The following is a 14,929-nucleotide window of genomic DNA, read 5'->3' as shown; positions in this document are numbered from 1 at the left end:
TCTTTGATGAATTGTAGAAGCCGTGTAAGAAAGGTTGGCCCGTATTTGCGACATATTTTGCATTCAAGCTTTACAATCCACTTGAGGTATTTAGATGAGACGCAACTTGAGTTGAGAAGCGCAATATTTACATACCTGTAATACACTAGGTTTTAGCCTTGGTGTCCGAGTCTCATTGATCTTGTTGGAATAGTGGATGGTTGTTTCATGGCAAATGGAGTGAAGGAAGCCCAGTGGAAGAAACAGCCCCTATAAGTTGATTCCGTCTGGAAGCAATGCATATCCGAGTTTGTCCTTCAGCGTATCACATGGAAGCCTAGTAACTTTCAAGTCTCCTAGCATTACCAGGTTGTCAGTTGCGGCTGGAAGGCTTGAACCTTGTTTGGGGGTTTGTGTTTCTTTGTGTATTGTGTAGAACTGTTATGCTATCTCAAAGCGAGTTCATGCTCTCAGTGAGGACACATTCTTGGAATTGACTTAGAGCAGTTCCCCATTGCTGTCCCGTGATGAGTTGACCTGACCTGTGTGCTGTGAAATCTATGACTTCCAATAGCGAATCACTTCCTTGCCTGTCCCATTCCCAGATCAGCGTTAGGTCGTAGACTTGTAGTGCTGTTTCATGTGTTCCTCGATTTCTTCGATTTCGGTCTGAGAGGCGTGCATCGCACTATTAGTATTGAGTTCGGAGATCATAGCAAAGAAGTCAGAATCACAAACCTGCTCTAGCTTTCTAGGAACCATGATCTGCCATTGGTTGCCAGACCGCTATAATGGTCAGTACTTGGTAGATTAATGGACTTGAAACTCAAACCTCGAATATCTCATAGGTGTCACTTCCAAAGTAATCGTCAAGCTTTTCCTTAAGCCTCTTCTTGTTCCCGTACTCGAGAGATAGAAATTATTGGATCATGCTGAAAATAAGTTCGCTTTTGTAAAGTGATGTTGTAATGGGTACTCTGTGGTGATTTGAAAAGACTCGGGGTTTGATCAACAAGGAGTGCTGCGAAGGAACTTTCAAATTGTCGCGCACAGTGGGATTGCAGTGGGAGATTGCTGGCTTGGTGCTCTAAGTTGTTGCTTGCGCGGAGGCTTATATACGCCTTGAATGCTCTTGAATACTCGTCAATTATCTCTGAATCCATATCAACCCCCCCCTGAATCCATGTCGAAGTCCTGTGAACACTTCTCAATTTGCTCTGAATCCATGTCGATTCACCCTGAATCCATATCAATTTTCCCTGAATCCATGTCAAAGTCCTGTGAATACTCGTCAATTGTCTCTGAATCCATATCAACCCCCCCTGAATCCATGTCGAAGTCCTGTGAATCCGGGTCGATGTCCTGTGAACACTTCTCAATTCCCTCTGAATCCATGTCGATGTCCTGTGAGTCCATGTCGACATGCTGTGAATGCTTCTCAATTCCTTCTGTGAATATTTCAGTGTCTTCTGTCAATACTGTTTCAATGCTACGTTGCGCTCTGAATATTCTCTCAAAGCACTCTGTGAATGCATACTGACTAATACCTTCTACTCTTGGTACGTTGATTAGAATAGCAAATACTAAACTGAGCATGTAGCTGATGAATTCTTGGACTAGGTTCTCTGTGCTGATTTAAGGTCGCAGCCACAAACCTCAACTGTAAACAACACATGAAATGAGTGGAGGTCATCGTGAAGACAATTTAAGCAGGTGCACAATAGATATTTTATGAATGAGAAACAAAGCTTCAGTATTTTATTTAGAAAAATATCGAGAAACCTTACAGTAGCATTAAGTTTCAAGGCTCTCGAGGATATTCTCACTATTCTCTACTCTTTGCTTTAATAAATCAAACAAGATCTCGATCATCACCAACTATAGACAAAGTTGCTCTCAAGGTGCAGATATAAAAGATGGACATGGTAAAAATAGTCAGGCCAACAGCAACAACGACATAAATCCAGAAATATGGCGACAATATCTCGCTTCGTTCCCCGTCTTCACCAGTCCACTGGAAAAAGCCCATGGAGAAGAAGGTCTGCGGCTGTTAGAGCTTGACGGCCAAAGTGTCAGCGAACTTACAGAAACAAAGGTTGCAGGAAGGAAGACCATGCCCAGCATGGCAATGGACTTCATGAGACTACCATCAAGGCGAGTCATTTGTGCAACCTCCAGACTCACACGAGAGATTTTCTGGTTGGTTCTTGCGTCTTTGCGGCCAATGTTGTTCAGTTCCTATCTCGATTTAGCTCCAGAGGCTGAATTCTATACGAGTTTAGTACACACCAGTTGTGTTGCCAAAGTCAGGCCGTCCATAATATGTGTACATTGTCTAATGTACTCGTCATATTCCTCAACGAGGTCCTGAATCCTTGTCTCTAGTCTATCGCCCACCTGTCGGAGACAAAGAGATCTGCTCTTGTTCTTGGGGTCTCTCTCTGTAAGTTTAAAGTCGTGATCAATATCCTTAAGTTGATGGATATGATCGATCATCTTGCCGAGTTGGGTCTGCCAGTTCTGGAGCCCAATCCTTAGAAAGCTGATGTTTTGCCACAACAGGACAGCAGGCTCTTGCTCTTCTTCTTTCTGATGCGAGTTTGTCTTCGGCGGGGGAACAGTCTTGGCAGCCTTCGAGTGAATGAGTCTTGATACTAGCCGAAAGTAAGGCGCTAAGCATCCTTCCTTGGTTAATGGCAAGCCATATCCGGACTTAATCTCCTTGTTTCCCGAAGAGCCTTCGTCCTTGTCCAATGCTTGTAGGTCCGGGGAGGCTAGATCATGAATTCGCTGAACAAATTGCGTCAGACACTTCCTCACTGTACCGATGTGCCTCTCCCTCTCGAATCCTGCGAATACCACAGGAAGAACCATCGGGTGCAGTACGTCACCGTCAAAGTTTTCCAGTTGATCGCAAATGAGCTCAGAATCTGTGATCAGATCTCCGTGAAACTTGCGCTTCGAGAGATCACATCCATACCAAACGGAGTTAGTCGTCAGGGTTTCAGGGAAGAATGTCACAGAAAGGGCCATATCCCCATCCCAAGAAGCGGAGGTTCGACAATTGTATACTAGAGCAAAGTGAGAATCAAATGAATGGGGTGTGATAAGGAGACTCACTAATAGATGGAATGGTCGTATTCGGAAGATTCCATGTAAACGGAATAGTAAGGAAAGCACAGCTTGTATTGCGATTGATAACTCTCACAATAGACCCATGAACCTTGAGCTTATTCATGATGGTCTCGAATCCCGTCTGGGTGAACGGGAGCTCATCAAGTGAGTCTGCTTTGGAAGCCATGATCAGATTTATGCATGAAGCTTCCTCGTGTTGACCGACGGGGTCAATAGTCTCAAAGGGTTTCAGTAACAATCATTTAATAGAGCAGATATTGCTCACATCTAACCAATGGCGGATATCATCCTCACTCGCAAGGAGCTGCCGAATTGCCCGCCGATTGGGCCCGTTGTTAGATCTGAGAGACCGATAGTAATTCGAATGAGGGATCTCAAACGGTCTCGAAATTTTGAATGCTTCACTGGGCCGTGGTGAAAGCTCAAGCAAGTCCCAATCATGTGGATGGAGCTCTGACCTTCTCGTGATCCATGACATGTTGGCGGAGGGGCTTCGGTGGACCAGCTCCGGGTTTCCGACTGCGTGACAATTCTTCTGGGTAAAGTTGGTGGCTCCCAAGTTTGTCCGAGGGCCGGTTATAAGGCTACACTGAAACCGAAAGCTGGCAGCTCAATCTATTGAGAGAGGTGACACCATGGCTCATCAGGAACTTTGGCGTGATACGGAAATTTCGGAGGTATTCACGAACCTCGGTGTCCCCAACTGCTCTGACGAACAGTGTCACTCTCGGCCTTCGTGTCACAGCCCTCGTCTCGCGAAGCCTGTGGTTTTTGGTTATGTGAGTAAAGTCCTACGAGTATGTGACACAAGTGATTGGGCGACTAAACGTAACAGCTTGGATATGCGGTGTGTCACCTCGTAGATTCATATGCTTGGGTGGCCCAAGTCTTCCGGTCAGCCCTTTTCTTCTGAACGAGGTTGCACGCTGCTCGCGTCCTACATATTCGTGGTAGGCAGATGTGACATCCTCCAGTTGCACGACTAACAATGGCGCCATCGTATGGTTTCTAAGCGATAGAACAATCCATGGGGTTCTTATGACCCGCCCCCCATCGCTGTAAGACCAAAAGTCTCGATATAAGATCACAGGTTGGACCCCCTACAGAACAAACCACACAATTATGCAATCAGCTGCTTGAACTTACCGGCAGCCATGATACAGAATTCAGGAGCTGATGAATTGACAGGTGTCACGCTGAAGGACCGTCTTGAATATGCATTGCTGCCAAACGGAATCCGTCAGCAAGAGCAGTTTCTCCCCTCCAGTTGCCTTGAGTCAATTTGTACCGAGGTATCTGTTTTCACTGAGCTTTCTGGGTGCTTCGGCAAGGAAGAGGCTAAGCAAGCAACATCGTATATATGCGACCGAAGGAGGCCTGCCAAAAAGATACTTGCTATCTTAGCACTCATAAATCGCATCGAGTTGATCAGGCCCTTCCAAAATGCGACATTCTGTGACCAAGACTTACCACTCACAACGAATATTGAAGAGTCGGAAGTGCGATCTCGCTGGGTAGACGATCAGCGGTCCGTCCTGCTTACCAGAAGCCTCCGAGACATCAAGGCGATACGCGACTTTAACCTCAAGCAGTGGTGCGTGAACATCCCCTTTTTGGAGAGGGACGTCGGTCACGTGTCTGGGGATGGGGATCTGGTGCTTCATTCGGATACCATTATGCCGTGGGAATCTGCTGGGCATGGCATCGTCACTGGAGGGTATGGATATGTCCAAAAGGTCAAGATTCACAAAGACCATCATTCTTTCGTAGGTTGACGACCGGCCCAATATACGCGTCAAGCTGACGTCTAGGACACGAAACACAATGGTTTTGCATTAAAAACTTTACTGCCAGCAAACGAAAAAACTCGAGATGTTTTCAAGCAGGAAATGGCCGCTTTTCGCAAGGTTCGTCCCGGTCCAAATCTGCTGGAGCTGGTTTCTGCATTCGAGATATCGGGAAAAGACCAGTTCATGCTTTTATTCCCCTGGGCTGAAGGGGGCAGCATGGAGGACATGATAAATTGGCCGTCAAAGGATCTCTTCAGAGGCCAGCAGCAATCGCCAAAAAACTTTGTTCAATGGATCATATCCCAATGTCGTGGCTTGGTCGAAGCTCTGGGGGAAATCCATCAAGTCAGTATCGTTGCCAGGATGGACGACGGAACCTCCAGTGGCCAAGACAGAAGCTTTGGGATACACCTTGATATCAAACCAGCCAACATTCTATACTTTTCTCAAGAAACAGCCAACCATCCACTCGGAGTTCTCAAGATTGCGGACTTTGGCCTCACTAGGTTTCACAGCCGATCATCTCGAACAAGGAAAAGCCGATGTACCGCGTATAGATGCTCGCAAGAATACCGTTCACCTGAACATGACATCGGTTACATTATTTCCAGGAAAGTAGACATATGGGCATTTGGCTGCGTCTTCTCTGAGCTCTTCACCTGGGTGCTTCTCGAACACAAAGGACGTGAAGACTTTCGTCAATTGAGAAAGCAAGATGCCTTGTTTTCAGGAGACTGGAACTACGTCCAGAGTGGCGAAAACGACATCGAGGATAACTTTTTCCAGAGACATATCGAGCTGAAGCGGACCAAGAATTTCCATCGGCTATCAAGAGGTCATCCGAAGATTGGATACGTCAAGCGAACCCGAGCTGCAAGAAAAGAGAAAGCAAGATTGGATCAAGCAAATTCCTCCGCCGGCTCCAAACAGTTCGAGCAGATACCAAGGCTCAAGCCCAGCGTATCACAGGTGTGTAACTTGCATTACAAATTTTGATTTTCATCTTCATAGACTAAAACTCAAAGTGGATTGCAAAGCTCGTCAATCAGATACGCTATAAGAACGGGCCGACTTTCCTTGGAGAGCTCCTCGAGTTCATCGAGAAGGAGATGTTGCATCCAGATAGGATATGTAGAGCTGATTCTAACAGGATTCTAAGGTACTTTGACCAGTCTATAGATGTTATGGTATCGGGAGATTGGAGTATAGATTTGTAAACCTATCACAGGGGCCATGTTCTATGAGGCTCGGAGATGGAGCCTGCCAAGCGTTAGACTTGAAGAGAACTTGGATGCATCCATCAGGAAGGATCCCACGGCGTTATCTCCATATTAAGGTCCTTGCACTGAATCATGTCAATGGAAGTCCAAATATTATCGGACCGGGGCCAGTGGCACCTAACCGTTACGCCACAAGCCCCCTTGAGATCTAGATACATTACTCATTATAATTAGCTTTAAAGAAACATCCCAGCCCATATACTCGACTTTAGCCCGCAAGTAAAGAAAAAGACGGTATGGCCAAGGTTGGCAAAAACAATTCAAGTCCTGTCTGGGGAGACAGATTCTATGTGAACGGAATAGAACAAGCAAACGGCAAAAGATTGGACGAGGAGGGAATTGAACCCTCGACCTTTCGCAGATGCACGAAGATGCGAAGCGAACATCATACCCCTAGACCACACGCCCTTGATATACTAGCCGCAAAACTTTTGGGGCTCATATACTTCACTTCTCAGTCCTTACTCCGCAACCTTGGGCATACCCTCCAAAACATCAGCCTTAACCAGAGACATGATCTTCAAATGTTACCCTACAAGCCAACGAATTCTCAAACAACTGCAGATCCCTTTATTACCCAGTGACTTCCTTGTTTCCCCAGTCTCGGCCTCTTCCTAATTGTCTCATCGACATTTGCCAAGCTCATCACCCGACATCTTTATCCCCCAACTAATATGCAATTTATCTCCTTTTGCCATTATCGATGCATCACACGCGGAAGAAAGGATTTTTGCAAGCCCAGTGATAACCTCGCAATGACAGCCCTATCACAATGTCTCACCATCCATTGGCTCGGGCGACTCATCCGGCAGGTTCACCATCACCCTTTCAGCCCGCATTCTTTGGTCAATAGCCCTATAACATATTGTAAAGTAAGCATATTCAAATCAAAGGATGCCTGGAAGGATTCACCCGGAAATGGCAGAGCGTCACAGCTGTATACCCGCGTGCGCACACGAGGGTTCCCCCACGGATTTGGGAGGGCTCACTGTCAACCCTCCCAGGGGGGGTTGTTCTGTGCTTCTTTGTTTTCGCAGCGGCTGCCAAGCTTTAAATACCAGTAGTTCTCGCATTCATTCTCCGGGTGTTTAGCCTGAAAAGCCGGTTCCAGGTGAACGGTTGATGAGCTGAGAGACAGGGGCATTGACAATCCCGGTGCAACCCTCTTCTCCCAAATGTTCGATGGAAAATGAAACTAACACCTCTTCCTTGAAGCTTATGCTTATTCTTGCCTTCGAGAATCATCCCATGAAGTCTGGGGAAGAGATTTGTGGGTGAGGTGAGGTGAAACGGAGCTGACGTATAGACGACGCTGAATGGCTGGCTATATTCGTTTGCCGAGGCTGTTTACCGTGTTTATATCAGCCCAGTGTTAAAGTTAGTCACAAATACATGATTCGAGCCTCAGCCAGTCAGCCTATGTACACCCTTGTCTCCATAACTCAGGCATCACTTCACTTAAATGGACGGGAAATTGCAGAACCGCCCCCCACCCAAACCCCATGGCCTACCCCAAAAAAACACAGACTGCTCGTTCAAGCTCGTATGTCCAACCCCGCAAAATTTCGGTAGGCAGTCATGTGGCAGTGTGTTTTGGATCTGGCATATGTCTAATACAAAGATAGAAAACGATCAGCGCTTTAAGCATAAGCTAGCACCACCATCAGCCGGTCCGTTTAACCGCAAAGTTGGACCGAGAGCAGCACCTCGGCTCGAGAATCCGTTTGCTGTACATATTCTGGGGGGACTGTCAACCTAAGCTAGGCCGGGGTTTGGCTGCTTGCGGGCGAATCGTCTGTCCCTGTGTGGTCGGCCGCTGACGGGAATGTCACGTCGTGATGCAACATGGACAGCGGTCGAACCAAGTATTTTGCGGAGACTCCACGTTTTCCCCAGACAAACTCCATAATTAGCCTATATACGGAGAATTCGGTTAAGCTACCGCTAGGTTCATAGCTACTTTGTCTGTCTATCTTATCTACACGCTCGCGGGGAAGAGCTCATGTATAATATGATCTGCAATGCCCCATTGAATTTCTTTCTTTTCGTTTCCCATCTCTCAAGCTTGGTTTCCTCTGCTGCTCTGGAGACACGGGCCCCTTGCATAAAAACCAACTCGACAAGCTTAGAAGAGCCAATTCGCCAACATGGTCAACGTTGGTAGCGCCGCGGACCCCATCGTCACCCGCCTCGTCGAGGAGGACAAGACGCCATGGTACAAGAAGCCCAATCTGCGTCTTATGTACGTCTGGTTGTTCTTCTGCTGTATGGGTGTTGAGATGACTTCTGGTTTCGATTCGCAACTCATCAACACCCTCCAGTACTCTCAAAACTTCCACCACTGTATGAATCACCTACAAAAATCTATGGAGGATTGGTTCAGAGCTGACGGGTTTTTATAGATCTCGGCGACGGACGAAAGAACGAGGAAGGCAAGTGGGCCATCGAACCAGGTCTGCTCGGCTTTGTCAACTCTTCCTACCAGCTCGGCTCTATCTTTGCGGTCCCATTTGCGCCTTGGTTCGCTCAGCGATTCGGCCGAAGATGGTCTATTATGCTTGGTTCTCTGATTATGGTTGGCGGTGCTATCATTCAGGGATTCGCCCAGCACGGTATGAGACCCCTGTTCTATCCAATATTCGATATACTGACGAGTTCTCAGTTGGTATGTACATCGTCGCTCGTATGATTCTTGGAGCTGGAATTCTCTTCTGTATTATCTCTGGTGCTGCCCTCATCGGTGAGCTGGGATATCCCAAGGAGCGTGCTGTCCTCACATCTCTTTTCAACTCGTCCTACTACATCGGTCAGATTCTCGCCTCTGCTATCGCTCTGGGCACAACTCCCATCACCACCAACTGGTCATGGCGTCTGCCTTCTCTGTTGCAGATCGTCCCCTCACTGATTCAGATCTCCACCGTCTTTCTCCTCCCCGAGTCTCCTCGTTTCCTCGTCTCCAAAGACCGCGAAGAAGAAGCCGCTCAGGTCCTCATCAAGTACCACGCCGAAGGCGATGCCAGCTCCCAGCTCGTCCAGGCCGAAATTGTTCAGATCCGAGAGACCATCAAGGCCGAGATGGAAGCCTCCAAACAATCCTGGCTCGAGGTTGTCCGCACCGCCGGTATGCGTCGTCGATTCGTTGTCACCATCTTCATCGGTCTCTTCACCCAGCTTTCCGGCAACACTCTCCTGAGCTACTATTCCGGTGTTCTCTTCGGCATGATGGGTTTCACCGACGACTACACAAAGACTCGAATCAACCTCGCCTATGCTTGCTGGAGTTTTCTCAACGCTACTATCATTGCTTTGATCGTCACTCGCTTCAAGCGTCGACACATGTACATGCTTTCCGCTACGCTCATGCTGTGCGCTTTCATCGGCATGACAGTATCTCTTGAGAGAATTCAAGCTATCCCCGAGGGCACGAAGAATAATGCTCCTGGTATTGCCGCTCTGTTTTGGTACTTTGCTTACTCACCAACCTACGCCATCGGAAACAACGCTCTCACATACAGTAAGTCTTCAGCCACCATTTTGAAGTCCAATCTAACAATTTACAGCCTACCTGGTTGAACTTTGGCCCTACGCGATGCGAAGCCGTGGTATCGGTGTTCAGCAGATCTTTGGAAAGCTCGCCGGTTTCTTCTCCACCAACGTCAACTCCATTGCTCTCGATGCTATCAAGTGGCGATACCTGGCCATTTACTGTGGTTGGATCTTCTTCGAGTTCTGCATCATCTACCTTCTCTATCCCGAGACCAGTGGCCGAACCCTCGAGGAACTTGCATTCCGTATGTTGTCTCGCTCGCATCGCTTCAGTTGGGAAATTCTAACAGATGATAGTTTTCGAGGACGAGGAACTCAAGGAGAGGACCGTTGCTGCTGTCGAGAAGCAGATTCACTTTGGAGACTCAAAGGCAGACGAACAACAGACTCAAGTGCAAACCCGCGAGGTTGTTTGAGTGGTTACTATGTTGAAAGGGAGAGACTTGTTTGGTCTCAATACTTGTTAGCGCTATCAGGACGATCGTTCATGAATATCACATTAAATTGCGACTGCATGTTTTGGTCCGCAACAGCAATTTTCACCATCAAAAGTACACTTCTAAAATCAATGTGATGTCCGAAAGTGAGCCGGGTGTAGAGGTCATGACAACTTAAGCTCCAGCACAGAATATCATACATCAGGTAGGTTTTAAGTGTCACGAAAGGTAGCAACAGAGTATTGTATTATGGCAAAGGTGATAGTATGTCAAGTGGTGGCTGAGGTCTTCGTCTTAGATCTCAAGAAGATTTCCTGAAGATGCTCAGCTATAAACTAACCACTTACACCCTCTACGATACAGAAAGTACCAAACAGTTGAGATACATGCACACATATCCGAAGCTCCATTCAACACTCATTCAAGCCCAAGGGCGCCCTGGAGCAGCTTCAAAGCACCGAACAGCTGATTGTCATGATATCTCCTCCCCACAAGCTGAAGGTTGATAGGAGCTCCTGTGAAATTACCACTCTCCCAGAGGTCTTTCACATGAGCGCACTCAGGTCCTAGAGGCTTATAATCCGCGTCGTATTTCTCGCCCTCCTCAACCTTGAGCCCTGTAGGGAACACCAAACCGGGGCAGTCAAGATAGTTCCACAGAGCTGTATACATAAGATAGAAATTTGTGTCGTGAGTCGTGGCCGGACCAACGCCAGTGGGACAAAGGATAACATCGACATCCTGGCGCTCCCAATCCTCTGCAAAGGCATGTCGGAAGTCGAGGCATGCTTTGCGTACGTAAGCCATTTCACCGGCAGTAAGCATGCCTTTGGGAGCGGCAGTCTTCCAGATCCATTCTGTCAGGGGATAGATTGGCTCGCCTGTTGCGAGAACAGCTTCACGAGTTGGAATGCCGCCATCAGGGGAGTAGGCTTGTAGGAGCTCGTCCCATGCTTGTTTCACGCCGTAAGGCAGGAATGGCTTGACTTCGATAATCCCTGATAGTCGAGGATCTGACAGAAGAGTACTAGCCCATGACAGGGCACGCTTGAGAGGTGGCTGAGGCTGAATGAAGCCATCGTGTGTCATGATGCCAATTTTGAGTGGGCTACCAAGGGTCATGCTCAGTGGTGTCGACAATCCAGTCCATGTCGTTGGGACCAGTGTCAGGTCTCTGATATGCGGCTTGACAGCAAGCTGAATACGCATGAAGAGATCCATATCCCGTGCAGATCGACACATAGGACCGGCATTGGCCAAGACAGTGAGTTCAGCTACCATAGGCCCGTGTACCAAGTCTTTTGTCGACAGGATACCACTTGTTGGCTTGTATCCATAAATACCACTGAACGCAGCAGGAATCCTAATACTGCCACCAATATCGGTTCCAATGCCGAGGACCGAGCCTTTCATAGCAATCAAGGCTCCTTCACCACCACTAGAACCTCCAGGTGTCAAATTGGTGTTGAACGGGTTCAGGGCGCGGCCCCAAGGTGAGTCGCTTTCGCCATGCATTAGGGCTTGGGGTTGGTTTGTCTTACAGTAGAAGACAGCACCGGCCTTGCGAAGGACTGCTGGAAGGGGAGAGTCATGCTGATCATACTCGGCCGTAGCCAGAATGCCCACCGAGGCAAAAGTGCCGGCCAAAGGAATATGATCCTTGATACTGATGGGTACACCATGGAGCGGACCTATCGTGGTGCCATGCTCAGTTAAATACTCATCTAGTTTCGTAGCTTGCTGTATAGCCTCATCATAACACCACTGGGTAAGACAACAGGTAAGCTGATGGGCGATAATTGCGCGCTTGCAAAAGGCTCTAGCAACAGCCACGGATGTATACTTGCGTCTGGCAATAGCCTCAGCTAGGCCAGTTGCATCATAGTCTTCTGTAATGGCTACTTCTTCGTCCGTGAGGATACCACAGGTAGCAGGGATTTTGGTGACATCTAGAGGAGTATCTTTGAAGAATTCAGGACCCAGGCAGAACTCTGCGGGCACTTTGTCGGCGAGTGCTTTGAGAACAGCAGCACGTTTGGCCTCGTGCTCTGGCGTGCCTTTTGGCACGGGTACGGGGTTGTTGACTTGCATGATGATTGTTCGGTGTGCAATTTGAGCTTTGGACTGAATAGTATAAGAAGCGATGGAATATTGATAGAGAACCGGTGAGTAAGAGGTGTCTCTTTATAGTCATATGCGATTCTAGCCCCCGGAGGACTCTATAGCTTTAACCAAAGACATCATACAGTCTAAAACTATCCATCAACCATCAGGAAATACTGATGATTGGAGAATTGATAGGTCAGGAGCGGATAACCCAATCAAACATATTTGCGACATGTTGGTGATGCAGGTAACGATTGCGGAGTGAGCCATTACCGAGGCTTGCAACCCTCAACATAGACATAACCACCATTTCCAAGCTCGTCCAGACAACTACCTACTGGGCCAATCATATGCTTTTGCGAGAATGCATGAACTAAACTAGCGTGAGCGAATGAAGCGTATGATTCTGAAGCTTCACGCTTCACTAGTGTACTTCCCCGCAAACTTGCTTGAGGCGGGTATGCACCATGATAGCTTATCTTGAGCTGAGGCATTTGACCCTTGAGTTCGGGCCTTATCGATCCTTTGACTGATCAAGTGATAGAGATAAACAATTCCATCTTGTACAGGAAGGGCAAGCCTTTGGCCTAAGATCTATCTCACCAAGTGGCGAGTAAGTTGATGGCTTCAGATCAATCAATCTCTCCCCTACACACAACTCGATAATCCCTGGCATATCTCATGACTGCCCAACACAGCGTCGTAACACGCCTTACTTCACGGCCCATCGCCCCAGACAGTCAATTCAACATGACCACAAGTCATCAGCGGCCCAAGCTGCGTGCCAAGACTGGCTGTATTCCCTGCCGACGACACCGCATAAAGTGCGATGAGCGAGCTCCAATCTGCCGAGCCTGTCTTGCCTCACGTGTTCCGCGCGATTGCCAGTGGCCTTTAAACAAAGACCTTGTAGACCGTCGCTTCAGATCATGTAAAGTTCGCGAGGCGGCAAAGAGTCGTCACAGTCAATCGCCTCCTTCGTCTTGTGTAGCGACATCACCGCCGTCACTGTTTCTGCTGGCCGATTGTGTCATGGCTCGGAAACAGGAACGAGATGACATCGAATGGACGCTCTTCCACGAGTTCGGCCGTCGGGGAACACCACTTCTTTTACTACCAAATTGCAGTTCTGTCTTCCAGGAGACATGGCATACTGCTATACATACTATCATGGTATCGCGCAAGACTCTATCGCCTGCTCTCATGGCTTGTGCCACATCCTTTGTTTCTATCAGAGGGCCGCCGGGCATGTGCCATGTTTCTCATCAGTACTATACAGACTCGCTTGCCAGGCTGGCAGACTCACTCTGTCAAGACTCACCAGAGAAGGACGATAACATCCTTGTCACCATTGTTCTTTTGTACTCATTCAACATCATATCTGGCTCCTCTTCATGGGACGATCAACCCCAGCACGTCAGTGCTGCTATCAAGATCATCGTCTCCCGGATACTGAACGTGACAAGCACTGACCTTACGGCTTTTCTCCGCCTGGCACTTGAGAGTGTGTTGTACGAAGTCTTCCTGTTGAACAACGGTCTTTGGTCCAGCGCGAACAGCTACATATCCCTCCAATCGTTAGACCCCGAAGTTTGGGCTCGCTCCGAGAAGCTCTTAGAGCACCCTAGGGATCTGGACTTTCACCTGTTGAGTCTCAATAGTCCCGTCCTTGGTATGCCCTTGGCCGTAATGCGACTCGCCACGGTCCTCGGCCAGCTTTGCCTTGGAAGAGAATCTGCCAACATGGAAGGTCTACTAAAGCTTCAGGCTGAGGTCACAACCTGGGAAGACTTTGCCCTGCAGGCTGTGGAGCAAACTGATGCATCCGATGCGCTAAACAGAGATGCCAACTGCTTATACGCCATGATCACTTCTATTCTCATGCAGCACCTCAAGGCTTATGGCCCAAACACAGGGCTTCCTATGGTGTCTCCCACGGACAGTTGGCAAGCTTGCATAGCACTTCAAATTCTGTCTAAACGTGCTGGCGATCGTCCCTGGTTCGAGTGTTTCATCGGGACCTGGCCTGTATACGCTCTTGGGTTCTTGCTATCTGACGGCAAAGATAGAGATATTGTTCGCCGTGACATGCAAAGTCGAAGGGAGCTCACAGGCTTCTGGATAGTCAAGCGCTTCCAAGAAGACTTGGAGAGGTTTTGGGCTAGGCTCGAACCGGACTCACCATCGGCATCGATCAACTATAATGTCCCCGGTACAAGTGATGCCGCCGCCTTTCAGCCTCCCATGCCAATCAGAGCGTTTTGAGTCAAAGCCGTAGTTGGGAGTGACTTGAATACCAAGTGGGAGCCAAATTTCAGCGAAATATCTTGATGAGACTGTCACCTTTTCTCCTATCGGTCAGGGGGTATTCTTTCCGATTTAAAACCGCATCACATTTATTATAAGTTGCTCCTCAACAGTTTAGATATCTATAAGGATAACTGCCGTCTTCAAGATTAAGCTATAGGCTATAAATATAGATAATAAATAACAATATAATTCTTTTTTGATATATACTTTTATCTATAAATTTTTATAGTAATTAATAAATCTTCTTATAAGCCTTAAGGTATTATAAAAGGAAAAGACTAAAAGGTATATAACGAAACATAACCTTAAGTTTGCATCTCTATGTACACACTATAACATAACTCCA

General features: G+C 47.8%; 5 protein-coding genes across 5 annotated transcripts; 3 read left to right on the top strand and 2 right to left on the bottom strand.

Annotated features, from left to right (window-relative positions):
• Nucleotides 1-1,212: 1,212 nt before the first annotated feature.
• On the bottom strand, nucleotides 1,213-3,280 carry FSUBG_2313 (uncharacterized protein; the record flags this gene model as incomplete). The annotated part of the gene is made up of 5 exons (XM_036680073.1): nucleotides 1,213-1,427; nucleotides 1,987-2,020; nucleotides 2,065-2,217; nucleotides 2,269-3,050; nucleotides 3,100-3,280. The coding sequence occupies 5 exons, from the start codon at nucleotides 3,278-3,280 to the stop codon at nucleotides 1,213-1,215; spliced, it is 1,365 nt and encodes a 454-aa protein (XP_036542233.1).
• Nucleotides 3,281-4,268: 988 nt separating this feature from the next.
• FSUBG_2312 (serine threonine kinase) lies at nucleotides 4,269-6,121 on the top strand (the record flags this gene model as incomplete). The annotated part of the gene is made up of 5 exons (XM_036680072.1): nucleotides 4,269-4,884; nucleotides 4,969-5,410; nucleotides 5,462-5,873; nucleotides 5,930-6,035; nucleotides 6,084-6,121. The coding sequence occupies 5 exons, from the start codon at nucleotides 4,269-4,271 to the stop codon at nucleotides 6,119-6,121; spliced, it is 1,614 nt and encodes a 537-aa protein (XP_036542232.1).
• A 2,210-nt stretch (nucleotides 6,122-8,331) lies between these two features.
• On the top strand, nucleotides 8,332-10,146 carry FSUBG_2311 (hexose transporter; the record flags this gene model as incomplete). Its single annotated transcript, XM_036680071.1, has 5 exons — nucleotides 8,332-8,527; nucleotides 8,587-8,796; nucleotides 8,847-9,698; nucleotides 9,745-9,975; nucleotides 10,028-10,146. 5 exons carry the CDS (start codon nucleotides 8,332-8,334, stop codon nucleotides 10,144-10,146), a joined length of 1,608 nt encoding a protein of 535 aa, XP_036542231.1.
• Nucleotides 10,147-10,584: 438 nt separating this feature from the next.
• FSUBG_2310 (general amidase) lies at nucleotides 10,585-12,258 on the bottom strand (the record flags this gene model as incomplete). The annotated part of the gene is made up of 1 exon (XM_036680070.1): nucleotides 10,585-12,258. One exon carries the CDS (start codon nucleotides 12,256-12,258, stop codon nucleotides 10,585-10,587), a length of 1,674 nt encoding a protein of 557 aa, XP_036542230.1.
• A 765-nt stretch (nucleotides 12,259-13,023) lies between these two features.
• FSUBG_2309 (uncharacterized protein) lies at nucleotides 13,024-14,538 on the top strand (the record flags this gene model as incomplete). The annotated part of the gene is made up of 1 exon (XM_036680068.1): nucleotides 13,024-14,538. The coding sequence occupies one exon, from the start codon at nucleotides 13,024-13,026 to the stop codon at nucleotides 14,536-14,538; it is 1,515 nt and encodes a 504-aa protein (XP_036542229.1).
• Between the last annotated feature and the right edge of the window lie 391 nt (nucleotides 14,539-14,929).

Source organism: Fusarium subglutinans (assembly GCF_013396075.1).
Source record: "Fusarium subglutinans strain NRRL 66333 chromosome Unknown NRRL66333_c0000019, whole genome shotgun sequence".
NCBI lineage: Eukaryota > Fungi > Ascomycota > Sordariomycetes > Hypocreales > Nectriaceae > Fusarium > Fusarium subglutinans.
The sequence above is the reverse complement of the archived record's forward strand: the minus strand, read 5'-3'. Positions and strand labels throughout refer to the sequence as shown.